This window comes from Biomphalaria glabrata, chromosome 2 (genome assembly GCF_947242115.1).
Source record: "Biomphalaria glabrata chromosome 2, xgBioGlab47.1, whole genome shotgun sequence".
NCBI classification, from domain to species: Eukaryota; Metazoa; Mollusca; class Gastropoda; family Planorbidae; genus Biomphalaria; species Biomphalaria glabrata.
In genome coordinates this window covers 32,025,282-32,040,949 of record NC_074712.1, presented here as the reverse complement: position 1 = coordinate 32,040,949, position 15,668 = coordinate 32,025,282, and the positions used below count along the sequence as shown (strand labels likewise).

Genomic DNA, 15,668 nt, shown 5'->3' with positions numbered 1-15,668 from the left:
AACAGTCCATGAATCATCAACTAGTTTGCAAAACAGACAACATGGATGACTGAGAAAGTTGGATGAAGTAAACACTGAGCACCTTGAAAAAATAAGAAATTACTGGAGAAAAGTAATGGATCACATTATGTATGTTACTTCAACTTTTGCATGCAATGTTTCATGTCTTGGACATTGTGAATATTATCATTTAGGTAACACTCATAGATGAACCAGGCTAGTAACAAAGAACATTTCCTAAATGATAGATTTGATTTCCAACTATAATCTAGCCTTGGAAGAACTTATTAAGAAAACAAAAAAAACACAACCACTTACCAGCCCCACTGATTCAAAATGAGATAATAGAACTGTTGGGTAATGCAGAAATACTAATGGAGATCCAATCCACACAATTTTACTCTCATATTTGGCAGTACCCTACACATATAAAAATGTGAGCAATTTAGCACTATCTCTGATGATGAAATACCCAATAAAATAGTAATCAGAAAGTCATTTTTAGGTTTTGATATTTGTGAGAACCAAATGTGTGCAAAACTGAATGAAAAAAAATCCAAATCACCATTTATCTTTAAATAAACTCCAAGGCCAAGGCTATGGGGCGCTTCCAAATTGAGTCAGAAGTACAAAAGCCTCCAGGCATTGCTTCAACAACAGGAGCAGTTTGCGCATTATGTTCATTATGCCAACACAACTTAAACTTGGTCTTAAATGGTTCTTTTTACAGAATTCTATGACTTGGTACAAAATGCATATGTCATTTGATCTGCTTATTAAGATGGACGATTCTTGAATCCAATAGGGAGAGCATAGTTTATAGTGAAATTTTAAAATTATATTTGTACCTAGAAGGTGGTCATCATAAATTTGATGCTCTAAAATATGTCTTGTTCAAAAATGTTAACACTAATTACTTTGTGTTCCCCAAAGAAGAAAGAATGCATGCAGCCCTTAGGAGAAAATTAGAAACATAGGTTGGCCACCCCTGTTATCTAGTCTCATCTTAACCAGATTATATTTTCTTTTTATTTGTTTTACTTGTTACTGATGCTCCTTGGAAGATAATTACATCCCGGCTCAAACCTCCTGCAGGATGATAGAAATGACAGCTCATAGGATTTGTATCTGGGACCATTGATACTACTAAATGACAGTCCAGAGCATATACCACAAGACCAGTCAGCCTTTCTGTACAGAAATGCAATCCTTCAAAGAAGCCTTTTATTAAGACATATCAAATACAAGATGTAGCATAAATGAGAAAATAATTGAACCAGCTCACATCCCAATTACAAGAAAAAGGATGCCTATTATAAGCTTATCTCAACATGACCAATGCTTAATTTTTCGACTCAGAACCGGACACAACAGAATAACACAACATATGTTCCGAAAGCTAAAAATCAGGACTAGCGAAACCTGCCCTTGTCCTACATATGGTAGGACAAATTATTCCTAACATAATAAATAACAAACATGCCTTTATCTTTGTATCTTTCTGAGTATTTTATTAGGTTGTGTTTTTGTATTTGTAAGTTATAGTTCAGTGTTTATTGTGTATTATTGCTGCTTTGCTTTTTAGTCTTCTGAACTGAAGTGCCTCTAAATTTAATGATTTTACTGCATGTTAGATAAAAGATAATGTTTATTTGTAGGTAACATTCTCCATGAATGAGGACACCACACTTGCAGACCTGTTGAAGTTGCACCTTCATAATTTTGAGGAGGAGGTCAATGGTATTGTGGACAAAGCTGTCAAAGAGACAAGCATGGAGAAAACTCTGAGAGAATTTGGTGTGACTTGGGCCAACATGTCCTTCATCCACAGTGAGCATGCCAGAACCAAGATTACACTCCTGAATGTTGAAGAGGAAGTGATTGAAACATTGGAAGAGAATCAGGTCAGTAGCTTATTTTAGGGAGCTTAAACAAAGTCAAGCAAGCTTTATTTTTTCAGATGATTCTGAAAAGTTGATTGTTTGAACATTTAAAATTAGTATTTAGCAGATTTTCACATATGGATTACATACATGTTTACTAAATTTTTATCAAATTGTTTAAATAAATAATGACATATTTTTATGATCATTTTACCATATAATGTTCAGCTGCATATACCTAAATGTTAACTTTATTTAATTTATGGTGCATTTGAAAACAAAAATACTTTTGTATAGTGCTTCTTTCATGCTTGAAGCATACTCATTGCACTATAGTCCAGTCTATTTTGTGGCACAGAGGGAAAGGGGTCTTTGTGGAGAAGGTTTCCATTCTCATTTGAGAATTTTGGGGACTTGAGATTTTGTCAACAAATGCATATTTAACTTTTTTTTTCTGTGTTTTTAGGTGCAACTTCAAAATATGATGACATCAAAGTATATTGCACATTTTTTGGAACAAGTGTCTACCTGGCAACAGAAACTATCAATAACTGACCAGGTGAATAGTTCAATCGGCATTCAACTAACTTTGTTTTTAGAGCTTACAATGCTTTAAAGTTAATACATCACAAATTTGTTTTTACTATGGCCTATGTTTTAAAGAAAAAAACTTCTCTAAGCTAACTAGAGCTAGTAAGTTGTTTTTTTTCTTAAGTGATAAAATGTCTCTATTGTCTCTGATTGGTCATTGCTGTTGACAGGTCATTACAATATATATGCAAGTTCAAAGAACATGGCAGCATTTGGAGAGCATCTTTATAGGTTCCGAGGACATTAGACGACAGCTTCCTGAAGACACTGACAGATTTGAACGTGTGGATAACAGTTTCAAGGTCATAACATCACTTGTTATAGGCAGTAGTAGGCTGGACTTCATTTATTTAGTCTATTAGATTTATTAGATTTATATGTTTTTTTGTTTTCATAGCTCAACATTGTAGGCTGTAGGCTTATTTAGACTATTAGACTTGTATGTTGTTTGTTTTGATAGTGAAAATACAACCTTCACATCACATAAGGGGTAAAACTGGCACCAGACAAAACAATAAAAAACTTTGGTTATTGCTCTAAGCTCATCTTCACCTATCCCTTAGTCTGTTGAGCCATTGGGGCAATTCACATGATCTGTCTACCATCTTTCTTCACTCTTCTCTGTCTTTAGCATTGAATATAATCTCTTTCAATGACAGGCCCATCCATTCTATAGAGCTGTCATCCCATTGCATTCTCTGTCTGCCTCTTCTTCTTTTTCCTGGTACTGTTCCCTAAAGGAAGATCTTTGAAAGCCCTGAGGACCTTGTGATGTGGCTATAAAGTTTTAGTTAGCATTTTTTGACAGTGATCAGAAGGTCATCATGGGGCCCAGTTGGTTATGATCATGTAACTATTATCAACATCAAACTTAATTTATTTTAATTTAATTTTTTTTTAAAGTTAATTTTAAGTTACATTTTAATGTACACATGAAATTTGTTTGTATGTAGGCTATAGCAGCTGAGATGAGTTTGACTCCAATAGTTGTGGATGCCTGCACTCAGCCTGGTCTGTATGATAGACTGGATGATATACAAAAAGAGTTGGTCAAATGTGAAAAGGCCCTGGCGGAATATCTTGAAACTAAACGACTTGCTTTCCCACGATTTTACTTTGTGTCATCTGCTGACTTGTTGGACATTTTGTCTAATGGCAATAATCCACCAGTGGTTAGTTGTTTGAATAGGCAGTAGTGTTTTACTATTTTACTTTCATTAGCTCAATAACCACTATAAATAATTAATTAATCAGTAAATTGTTCATTAGCTAAAAGCCTTTAAAACATTCATTTAGCTAATTGGTAGGAAAATCCAAATTGTTTGAAATTTTATTTTCTGCACACCATTATCTTTTTATTGAAAAATAAAGACACAAATACTGACATAAATTTGACCTTTATTAGAAGTCCTATAAGAGATAGTGAAGAAATTGAGGATTCATTGATGACCTATGGCAAGATATGACAAAGACATAGGGATCTCTGAAATTAACTGAACTGCTGACAGGGGTTGTGTTAAAGAATAAAGGCAAAACATTTTATCACATCTTCTTAGATAAATACTTAGGTTTTATCTGAATCTGCACATTTATACTTTGTTTTAGTTCTTGTTTTAAACTGTATTTCTCTATAGGCTTACTAATGTTTCAGTAGTATGGTTTTAACTTTTTGATTTTTAGCGACCCTGAAAGGTGAATAGACACTATTAGTTTTGTGTGGTCTGTCTATCCGTCCATCCGTCCCGTTTAGATCTCGTAAACTATAAAAGATATTGAAAGTCCAACATCATGATATTTTAGACCTTTCAAAGTTCTGATGCAATGGCTACATTTTTGTTTTCTGAAAACAAAAAATTTAATTTTTTAAATCAACTATGCAACAGTTTTTTTTTTAAAATACACCATTTTTACTAATATTCACTATTAATAGTAAGAAACACATTAGGCTATTTAGTAAGGGAGATTTCTATTTACCATATTTTTAACACATTTATGCAAACAGTTTTGGATTTTTGTCAAAATTATATTTCACAATTGTATTGCTAAGTTAAATAAGCTCTTTCATCCTACTTACTTTGTTTACAAAACAAATGCATACTTTTTTTTAAAAGACAAAACATCTATTTAGTATGCATATGAGTGGGACATAATTAGAAACAACAATTAATAAATAGTTTTTCACATTATCGCGTTAACAACTACAGGAAATTATCAATTTGTTAAAGAAAAATGTTATGGAAAGTTGTTTTTTTTCTTAATAACAGATTGACCCTTTACAAAACAGTTAGATCATTTAGATAATCAGTATATGACATCAGTTAGGCCAGGTTCACATCTAACTTCATCTTCACCATCACTTATCCCTTTGTCTGCTGGACCGTTGGGGCACCACACAAGATCTGTCAACCTCAGATAAAATCTCCATTCTCTGCTCTGTCATTTGCCTTTGATAGAATTTCATTCTAATATACTTTCTGAAAATATTGAGACCTGCCTTTTTACCTGCCTGGATGGACCACTTCGGGGGCTGATTTTGAGTTTGTGTTTCCACATAAACTGTCTTGTAACCTTGTTTAAATTGAATATTACACGTAGTTCTAATTGTTAATTATATTGAAAGTGGCATAATTAGCAGATTGACAAAACATGGTCTGATTAATTCAGATAAATACACTTAAAAACTAGATAGTTTTTGACATTCAAGTTTATTAATCTTGTTTTCACAAGGTGGCTAGGCAGTTGACTAAACTCTTTGATAGCTTGGCAAATCTGGAAATTAGTAAAGCGGATCCACCAACTGCCTCTGCTATGTATAGTAAAGAAGGTGAACGAATTAAGCTTGAACACATCTGTGACCTCAGTGGACAGGTGTGTGATTTCTTACTAATGTAAATTATTCATTGAACATGTATTTATTCTTTGCTTTTTTTTATTAAGAAAGTACTGAACCATTTGTCCATCAGATTTTGTAAGATTTTATAACATTAAATTGGTATAGTGAAGAATGAAAGTTACTTTGAAGGGCAGAACTTGCAGTAATTTCTAAGAGAAAGTTTATATTAAGTTATAGGGGATTTAAATACTATACAAAAGATGAACTCATAATGCTTAAGTTCACAACCTATTTGACAAGCGCAGGAGACATGGCCTGTGTCCTTTTATTTACATCATAGATTTTGGTTGGTATGACATCACTTACTTGTGTTTTCTAAAAATAGCTGAGTAAACTCCAGATGACTTGTCTAGTAGCTATTGAAATTATCCAGAAGCACTGAGATTTTAAAAAATGTGAAGAGGAAAGATGAAAATAGATTCAGGCTTTTGTTTGTTTGACTAGTAAGTGTAGTCCTTGTGCAACTATTACATTCTAGTGCACATTGTCATTGAGCTTATTTTATTGAATATTTCAAGTTTAGCAAATAACAGCGTTATGCTTGAGCGGTGTAAAGGATTTTCTAGATTCAATAAGTTGGCATGGATGGAAGATTACCAGGTTTTTATGGTGTATCTATGGAAGTTGACATTTATATACATTTATCCAATAGCTAAACAAGCAGTCAAACTAAACTACTTATAGTTTGTTTACAATTCTATACAAGGTTTAAACAAATACCATATTTTAACTTTTGCTCTGTGCAACAGTAAATGAAATGCAACTATTTGTTGTCAGTGTACATCAAAACTAGACCATAGTTGTTGTCAGTGTACATCAAAACTAGAGATATTTCTAGACCATAGTTGTTGGTCACTTGAACAAAATATGCCTCATTCATTCATGAAGTAAATATGCACTGATTAATGAAAGCAAATTGTATGAAAGAAAATTATGATGACTGTTATACTTAAAATAAGAACAATAAAAGGTATATCTGTATCAGTTTGTCTAGATTTTCATCTTTGATTCAGGTTGAAGTCTGGCTTAACAGAGTGGAAGATGCTATGAAAGCTACCATTCGTAAAGAAATGGGAGAAGCTGTGGCCTCATATGAAGAGAAACCAAGGGAGAAGTGGATATTTGACTATGCTGCACAGGTAAAGCTTTATGTTTTCAATTACAATTGTTATTCCTCCTAAAATAGTTAAACTAGAGAGAACATTTGTATCAGATGTATGATGTTTTTCAACCTAAGCAGCAAATTTCTGTATGAAACTTAACATTTGTAATAGGTATTAACTCTTAGTGATTTTTTTTTATAACAAATGTTGACAAAATTACAGTAAACATACATTTATTTCAGTGATAAAAAAAAATTCTCAACATTAAGTTCTTTTGTTTTAAGACTACATTGTAATCAATTTTAGATGCATATCAATGGTAAACACATAGTTGAATATTAATATTACATTCTATGTTTTAGCCTTAATTCAAATTCCCAGAGCCATAACATGTAACTTGCTCATCTCCAGCCTGCCTTGTGTGGTACACAGATCTGGTGGACTACAGAAGTGAATCAGGCTTTCTTCAAACTAGAAGAAGGGCATGAAGGGGCACTTAAAGATTATCTAAAAAAGCAGGCTTGTAGCACATTGTTTAAATATTGTTTTTACTAGTTGGTTAAATTATCAAAATTATATATTTGAGATGAAATGAAATATAAAATTGATATTTCTTCTTTCAATCAATTTAGACATACAGAGATGGAATAAATGATTTTTTAAATCCTCAAAAGATAAAGGTCTTATGACTTGTACTGAAATTTGTAAACATGTAAACAGAAAAGCTGAAATAGCACTGGAAGACCATAATGTTTAAGAAATTAGAAAAGGAAAATAAATTAGATGACCTCTGACCACAAACTTGGCACTCCTCACTTGCAGTACAGTAATGAACAAGCTAGCAAGACACATAACATCAAATACTTTATAGAAATGAATAATCCACTTCATACTGATACCAGACTTCAATCCATTACCAAGAGATCAACTAGCCTAAAAAACTACAGAAATGTCTCAGGCATTTCTTTCTTTCTTGTGCTGCCATTTCTTTACCTCATGCTTACACATGTCATTCATTTGTCATTTGTAATATCTGTCTGAAACATAATTAAATAAATAATTTGAATGACATGGTAGGCTGTATTATAAAAGAGCCTCACTGTTATGTTGTTACAGATCAGTCAACTAAACAGTTTGATCACATTACTGCTAGGAGACTTGAGTGCTGGTGACAGACAAAAAATTATGACCATCTGTACAATTGATGTACATGCCAGAGATGTGGTGGCAAAAATGATAACATTGAAAGTGAGGGATTGGCATATTAATAAAGTCTACTGCATTATCATCTAACATAAGAACAATTTTTTTTAGTAATGTGCAATTAGCACTTGTGCCATTTTTTAACAAATGATATTTTCATGTCCTGTCATTGCTCAGGTGGACAGTTCCCAGTGCTTTGTCTGGCTGTCTCAGCTGCGCCACCGCTGGGATCACAAAGAAGATGACTGCTTTGCAAACATTTGTGATGCACAGTTTCGCTATGATAAAGAATACCTGGGGAATACACCTCGACTGGTGATTACACCACTAACAGACAGGTTGAGAAACAATAAGTTGTTTTTTTTAATGGGGCATCTTATATGTTTGAATTAATATTTCAAGGTCATACAAAACTGTCTGATATACTAAATTTGAAATATATAAGTAATGTTAAACAAAACATTGTCTCATAGGACAAACATACTTTTCTTAAATATAGATAGATCCATATTAAAAAATGTAATTGGTAATAGTTTTATAATACATTTTAGTTCTTAGTGTTCTTCTGTTTTTTATCAACCTACTTGCAGTTAATTTTTTTTTTTTAATTAAAGCATTTTTTTTTATAGTTGTACAATTAACATGATAATATTTTCACCATTATGAATATAAATCACTTTTAGTTTTACTTGTTTTTCTAGATCAATGGAAAGTTTCTAATACAGAAAATATAATTATAAAATCATTGCTGCTTAGTAGTCAATAAAGTGCCAGGTTATGCTGTATGCATATGATCCCAGGTTGATACCCTGCCTGCTGCCATCCCCCTTGTACTGGGGGAGGTTTAGTCTAGAATGTTTATTATCTTCAACTCTGAAGGAACATTCAAAATGTACAACATTTTTTACAAACATATATAAACTAATTGAAGTTTTTTTAAATAAAAAACAAAAAATGTGACAAAACCATTGCTTGAATTGACTTCTTTCAACAGATGTTACATAACTTTAACTCAATCACTTCATCTTATCATGGGAGGTGCTCCTGCTGGTCCTGCTGGTACAGGTAAAACAGAGACAACTAAAGACTTGGGACGAGCTCTAGGCATCATGGTTTATGTCTTTAACTGCTCAGAACAGATGGACTACAAGGTAGGACTTTATCTCTTTATCTAATAACAATTTTTTTTTTAATTAAATATATTTTTGCTGTCTATATTGCCTATAGTTATATAGTTCTGAAATAATTGCTATTGGTCAAATCTAAACATTTTGATACCGTTTAACCCAATTAATTTTTGCTCAAATGCTATGCATTTCTAAAAAACATACTGAATTAGAAAAGTGTATCAGCTTCAAGAGAAAAAGAATTGTATACAATATATAACAATAGCTGCTTAGTATCAGCAATGCAAGTTTGTCTTATTACAAAATACAAAGTAGAAATACATGCATCAGCATGTTTGGTTATATTGAAACTGCTAGTAGGTGTCATTATTGAAGTGTGTGTCTTCATCATGTATACGAGAATTCTATTTTTTTAATATTCAATAATTTTTTTACCAAAAGAAAATTTTGTCTTCTTAGACAAATATCATTTTTGTTAGAAATTGTTTTTGCACTTGTCAAAAATCTGGCCTGTGCTTAACCATGTCTTTTTTTCTTGTCTGGTCATTGTTTCTCATATGTATCTTTGTGGCCAGGATATTTTGGAGTTATTGTTTCATTATCCCAATGTTTCATCTCACAGTCAGTAGGAAACATTTTCAAAGGTCTGTCTCAGTCAGGTTCCTGGGGATGTTTTGATGAATTCAATCGCATCGCTGTGGAGGTGTTGTCAGTCATTGCTGTACAGGTGAGTATGCAATGCTAGAAATGTGATTTACAGTACACTTCAATTTTTTGTTGGAGTGACCTAACCTGATAAACAACTGAGGTCTTTAAAGTGTGGAAGCATAGAGTTTGAGCCTGCTATAAAAATGCAATGTACAACAAATTTGACTTCTGTTTAGGTGAAATCAATTCAAGATGCCATCAGAGATAAGAAAAAGAGGTTTAACTTTATGGGTGAAAATATAAAACTTGTGTCCACTGTGGGAGCATTTATTACCATGAACCCAGGCTATGCAGGAAGAGCTGAGTTACCTGAAAATTTAAAGGCACTCTTTAGGTAATAGTTGTTCTGTTTATAAAATTAATTAGTTAATAAAATTAACTTTGTTTAAAACTATCTAAACACTAGGATTTCTATAAAATGTATTTATGATACAATATGATATGTGCATGATCATTTTAGAAAAAAAAATTGTTTCTTATGCCTCTATCATATCCAGACCTTGTGCCATGGTGGTACCAGATTTTGAATTAATCTGTGAAATTATGTTAGTTGCTGAAGGGTTTTTAGATGCCAGATTGCTAGCAAGAAAGTTTATCACCTTATACAGTCTGTGTAAGGAGCTGCTATCTAAACAGGTAAAATATATTGCATTAGTTTTCACTTTGATGCAGATTCTGGACATTACTTCCCATTTTGTTTTTATGGCATACTTATCAAGTTAAATGTTAAATAGCTTTTCATTTTTGAAAAATAAAATATACTTAAAAGCTAAGCTTCTTTTGTTTTGTTTGTTTTTTCTTAGTTTTAGACACACCTTTAGAAAAAAAAAAGTACACAACAGCAAGGAATGGCAGAAGGCTGGGTTCAAACTCAGGACTATTATGAGAACAGTTTGAAGTGCATACCACATAACCAGGCAGCTGTCTTGGTCATTATATTGCTGTCATCATTATTGTCTCAATTCTCCCTTTTCCACTACCTGCCCCTTGAGTTCTCTGGCTTCTGTTATTGCATCAGTAATTTTTAATAGTAAAATATACATTTTTAACAGGTATTAAAATAATACATTACAAAAAGAACACTTTGAAGTATTTATAATGTAAATAACAGGATCACTATGACTGGGGCTTGAGAGCCATCAAATCTGTGTTGGTTGTGGCTGGTACCTTGAAGAGAGGTGATAGGGGAAGACCAGAAGATCAGGTGAGTTGAAACACTGTTTGATATTATTGATGAATTATTAAATAAGTATTTTATCTACATTTTTTGTTTGTTTTATAATTGTCTTACTTTACATTGACTAAACTTGTAGAATAAATTAAACATTTTGATTTGGCTGCAATTATTCATTTTAAAAACAAATTAAAACTTCCAGTTGTAATTTTTCAAAAATGAACCAAATTTTTTTTTATAATTTATGCAATGATTTAAAATTTATTCACTAATGTCATTGCTGCTTTAGCAATGAATGCATTCAAAAATTCATTTATAAATAAGTAATAGAAACCAAAATAAGAAATTCTAGCAAATGTAAATAGTGGATAACATTATTCTTTTATTTAGAATTATAACAGAAATCTTTTCTCTGACTAGGTATTGATGAGAGCTCTGAGAGATTTTAATATTCCAAAGATTGTTGTTGATGATTTGCCAGTTTTTATGGGATTGATAGGTGACCTCTTTCCAGCTCTTGATGTGCCCAGGAAGCGAGACCTTGACTTTGAAAAAAACATCAAAGCAGCCACAATACAGCTCAAGCTGCAACCTGAAGAAAATTTTATTTTAAAGGTATAAAGAGGGAAGTGGTCTTTGTATAAAACAGACTCTGGGGGGTGGGGGGATCCTTGCTTTTTGTTCAGTAGGTTGAACAACAAAAGTTTTTTTTTTAAATAATGAAATTTGATCAGTTTGCTGGACACACAGTATAAAAAAATCTCATTTCTTATTGAACTATCTCTGGTGAAGTCTTCAGAGACTATTTTCTGCAAGAAAACTAAATTAATTCCACAGTGACACAAATCTACATGTATTGCATTATGACTCTCCTCTCTGTCTAGCCATGGGAAACTGACCAACATTCTTTTCCTGAGATGTTATACCCAGTCATGTTGAAAGAAATGTTTTCATTATCTTATTTTATTCTTTCTGTCCCCAATTATATGAATCTTCTCTTCTCTTATACATACAGACATTCCTTCAAAAGAAAAGATAATTAGGTCCTACACGTATACTAGTGTTAATGCAGTTGTTCATGTTAATTAGAGACCTAGCTGATTCAGGCAACCAAAATCTTATCTCTAATGACACTAGGAAAGAAAGAGCACTTTTAAGAATTAGTTATACCATATTACAACTAATCTATCACTTAACTATTTTTAATTAACTGCTATAAATAAACTTTTCAGGTTGTCCAGCTTCAGGAGCTCTTCGATGTCCGCCACTCTGTGTTTATTTTAGGGAATGCTGGGACAGGCAAAAGTTGTGTTTGGAATGCACTCAGACAGACAAATAAATTGCTTGGAAAAAAACCTGTGGCTATTGACCTGGACCCAAAATCAGTGACTAATGATGAATTATTTGGAATTATAAGTCCAGCTACCAGGGAATGGAAAGATGGTAACTGACCTTACATTTCAGGTTTAACTCTACCAGACCACTGTGTGGATTTTTTGCTACTTGCCTAGTAAATGAATTAAATGTGTCAGAATCTAAAAATTCCAAACCAATTAGATCTTTAGAAATGACTGAAACTATTGTATTTATACAGACTTAATGTGGGAACAAGTTTTTACAATTTAATTAGCAGTTATTGTTGAACCAGTTGCATTAACATGTCTAGTAGTCTAGACCTTTCACAAGTCTAAAGTTGATTTAGACTCTTAGGAGTCAGAATATATCAAGAATAATGTTTTTAGTTAAATGGACAAAGATAGTCACTGAGTGGTTGATTGATAAGAAATATATTGAACTTAATTAGATATAGAGTTAAATTGATAATATTAAAAAGGGGTTGGGACTGAAGTCTGATAGGGTTAATCTACAATTTTCGATTCTTAACTCTAATTTTATATAATATGAATATACAATTAATACATAGTTAGAATTAAAGATGTTGCATTTTATTTTTTGAGTAATAGTAATTTATTTCTTTATGCTACATCATAATTATACTTACTAGAAAGCATACATCTTAATCAGAAATTCACTTCCAGAATTAGAAGTACATCCTTATTCTGATTCATGCCTTATTTTGTTGAAGGTTTATTCTCTGTCATTATGAGGGACCTTGCTAACATGTCTGGGGATGGTCCAAAGTGGATTGTGCTGGATGGGGACATTGATCCAATGTGGATTGAATCTCTTAACACTGTCATGGATGATAATAAGGTACCAACAGGTTGCCTTTTGTATATTTTCTTTAGTGAAGGTTTAAGCATAATGAGTGCATTTTGATTCTAAACAAGTCAATAGACAGACCCTATCTACAGAACATAATATATTTATAACCAGAGTGTTGATTTGAATCACTCAGGTCCTTACTTTGGCCAGCAATGAGCGCATTACTATGACCAAGTCCATGAGACTACTATTTGAGATCTCAAATCTGAAGACAGCAACACCAGCAACTGTCTCACGAGCTGGCATACTTTTCTTGAACCCATATGATGTGGGCTGGAACCCGTAAGTCTTGATAACATTATTGTCAGAGTTATTTTTCCATTGTTCTTATTTTTTCATGAGCTTTTAACAGTTCCTGGATTTTTCCACGGTCAAATTATGGTAGGTATCTTCTCTTGGATGACTTGATTTTCATCTTTAAGAACCTATATTTCAGTGATTGATCTAAGCTAGAATATATTATTCTTTAAAAAATTGTTAATAGCTAGATAATCAAAGACTCAACAAACACTTTGAGTGATCAACTAAAACGAAAGGAAGTTTAATGGTTAACAAGTTGCATTCATGGCTGCCTCCATATTGCATGGAATCATAACAAACTATAAAACTCAAGGGAGACTACTCCAACAAATAAGCATCATTTTAAGCATTAGACTTAATGTTCTTAGCTAACTTAACTAACAAAATTAATTGTGATGTTCTCAAAATGTTTAGATTTTCCTTTTCAGGACTTAAACTGCTTAGTAGGGTCCATGCAATTCTAAAAACAACTCTGCTTCCATCTTGGCTAGTTCTTGATAAGATTTTTAAAAGTAGAAAATATATATCCATTGTTTTTGTATTCTGACCATTGTGAATAAATGGGTACTATTGTTTTCTGTTAGATATGCTCAGAGCTGGATTGATAAAAGAGAAGTACAACAGGAGAAAGCTAATCTGACAATACTGTTTGATAAATATGTTGGCTCCATATTGGACTGTTTGAAGATACGTTTCAAGAAGATCACTCCTGTTCAAGACATAGCACACGTACAGGTCAAACTTAGACATCTTTCAATACAATATGTTAGTCTTTCAAATAGTTGGGCTTGTTTCTATACAATGGATCCTGAATGCTTGAAAGAATACTGGATTGTATCAAATTTATCTTAACAATTAAAGATATTAGCATAGAAAATAGCAGAGCAGCATAATCACTAGGGTTATGGTTAAATCAGTGAGGCAGGATTAATATGATTATTATCCAACCAATCCTGGCCACTTGGTGCTTGTTATTTCTGCAGTCGTTGACATGTTAGACCATTCAACTCTTTTGTTTTGTTTGTTTTACATGTTTGTTTTTTCAAATTTGAAGATTATTACATCCTAGCCCAAAGCTCAGTAGGGTGGTGGGCATGGTTTGAACCTAGTACCATTGAGACCATTGGACAACAGTCCAGAGTACATACCACAGACATATATTTTTTTTTTAGTTTAAGAATCTCAAGAATTTTATTCTATGATAAAAATTTCTATTGACTTGTTGGTAATATTTTTTTCATTACAACAGATGTTGACTTACTTACTAGAGTGTATATTAACTGAAGAAAATTGTCCCCTGGAATCTCCTAAAGATCTTTATGAATTGTATTTTGTGTTTTGCTGTATCTGGGCTTTTGGTGGAAGCATGTTTCAAGATCAGGTATGTTTGAAAGTAAAGCTTTGCTCTTACAAGTATATTTTTAACAACTTCATATTTAGATTCAATTTTTGTTTAGTGAAGGTTGCATGTATGCAGTTAGAAAATACAAAAACATTTTCTCTGACAATTAGACAATAAATGGCAACTCAATAAAAGTACATGTGTAGATATCCTGCATATATATCATGTTAGATGGAAAAACAAATGTATGTGGTGGAATAAAATTTCACATTCAATCTTATTTGTTTATCTGATTTGTTTTATCTTATTTTGTTAGCTTTCAGACCACAGAGTGGAGTTTAGTAAATGGTTTGTTCTGGAATACAAGACTGTCAAGTTTCCCTCCACTGGTACTGTATTTGACTACTACATTTGTCCCCAAACTCACACATTCAAACCATGGACTAATTTGGTTCCAGAGTTTGAGTTTGATCCAGATACACCTTTGCAGGTTAGCCTCTTCCTCTCATAGGCTCTTAATAGTAATATTTTTTTTGTTTCTCTATAATAGGCCTCATGTCAAGACATCTGTAAAGAATGTTAAGGCATCTTTAAAGAATAACAACTTAGCTTATGGTTTTGGAAACACTTAGTATTATATTTATTAAACTTATCTTGTTACTTGTCTATGATTACCTTTAGTTTTATTTTGATCATTCTATTGCAGGCTACCATTGTGCACACAGCTGAGACTCATCGTCTCAGGTTTTTCCTGGACATGTTGTTGGCTACCCGTCGGCCAGTAATGCTGGTGGGAGCAGCTGGTACAGGCAAGACTGTCTTAATGAACAACAAACTTAAATCCTTACCTCCCGCAGACTACCTGGTTGCAAATGTGCCTTTCAATTTCTACACGACAAGTGAGATGCTGCAGAATATCTTAGAGAAGCCACTGGAGAAGAAAGCAGGACGTAATTATGGTCCTCCAGGAACTAAGAAGCTGATCTATTTTGTGGATGACATGAATATGCCTGAGGTTTGATACAATATATTAGTAGTGATCAGTTTCAACTCTTTCTCTCTAGAATCATTTTTCATGTTCTGACAGAGTTAGTCACTTTGTTCATTTTTAGTCCCTA

General features: G+C 32.7%; 1 protein-coding gene across 6 annotated transcripts in view; it reads left to right on the top strand.

The window, feature by feature from the left end:
* Window positions 1-15,668, top strand: part of LOC106057040 (dynein beta chain, ciliary-like) — a 131,625-nt gene that overhangs the window by 79,218 nt on the left and 36,739 nt on the right. For all 6 annotated transcript variants that reach the window (XM_056020081.1, XM_056020082.1, XM_056020083.1 and 3 more), the window contains 22 exons: window positions 1,659-1,904; window positions 2,350-2,442; window positions 2,645-2,776; window positions 3,428-3,646; window positions 5,202-5,342; window positions 6,381-6,506; window positions 6,882-6,989; window positions 7,587-7,718; window positions 7,851-8,011; window positions 8,668-8,824; window positions 9,423-9,527; window positions 9,685-9,842; window positions 10,006-10,144; window positions 10,620-10,712; window positions 11,103-11,297; window positions 11,915-12,125; window positions 12,769-12,896; window positions 13,042-13,190; window positions 13,793-13,943; window positions 14,458-14,589; window positions 14,867-15,040; window positions 15,257-15,565. In XM_056020081.1, coding sequence (XP_055876056.1) covers window positions 1,659-1,904; window positions 2,350-2,442; window positions 2,645-2,776; window positions 3,428-3,646; window positions 5,202-5,342; window positions 6,381-6,506; window positions 6,882-6,989; window positions 7,587-7,718; window positions 7,851-8,011; window positions 8,668-8,824; window positions 9,423-9,527; window positions 9,685-9,842; window positions 10,006-10,144; window positions 10,620-10,712; window positions 11,103-11,297; window positions 11,915-12,125; window positions 12,769-12,896; window positions 13,042-13,190; window positions 13,793-13,943; window positions 14,458-14,589; window positions 14,867-15,040; window positions 15,257-15,565 — 3,459 coding nt within the window. The remainder of the gene's footprint in view (window positions 1-1,658; window positions 1,905-2,349; window positions 2,443-2,644; window positions 2,777-3,427; window positions 3,647-5,201; window positions 5,343-6,380; window positions 6,507-6,881; window positions 6,990-7,586; window positions 7,719-7,850; window positions 8,012-8,667; window positions 8,825-9,422; window positions 9,528-9,684; window positions 9,843-10,005; window positions 10,145-10,619; window positions 10,713-11,102; window positions 11,298-11,914; window positions 12,126-12,768; window positions 12,897-13,041; window positions 13,191-13,792; window positions 13,944-14,457; window positions 14,590-14,866; window positions 15,041-15,256; window positions 15,566-15,668) is intronic.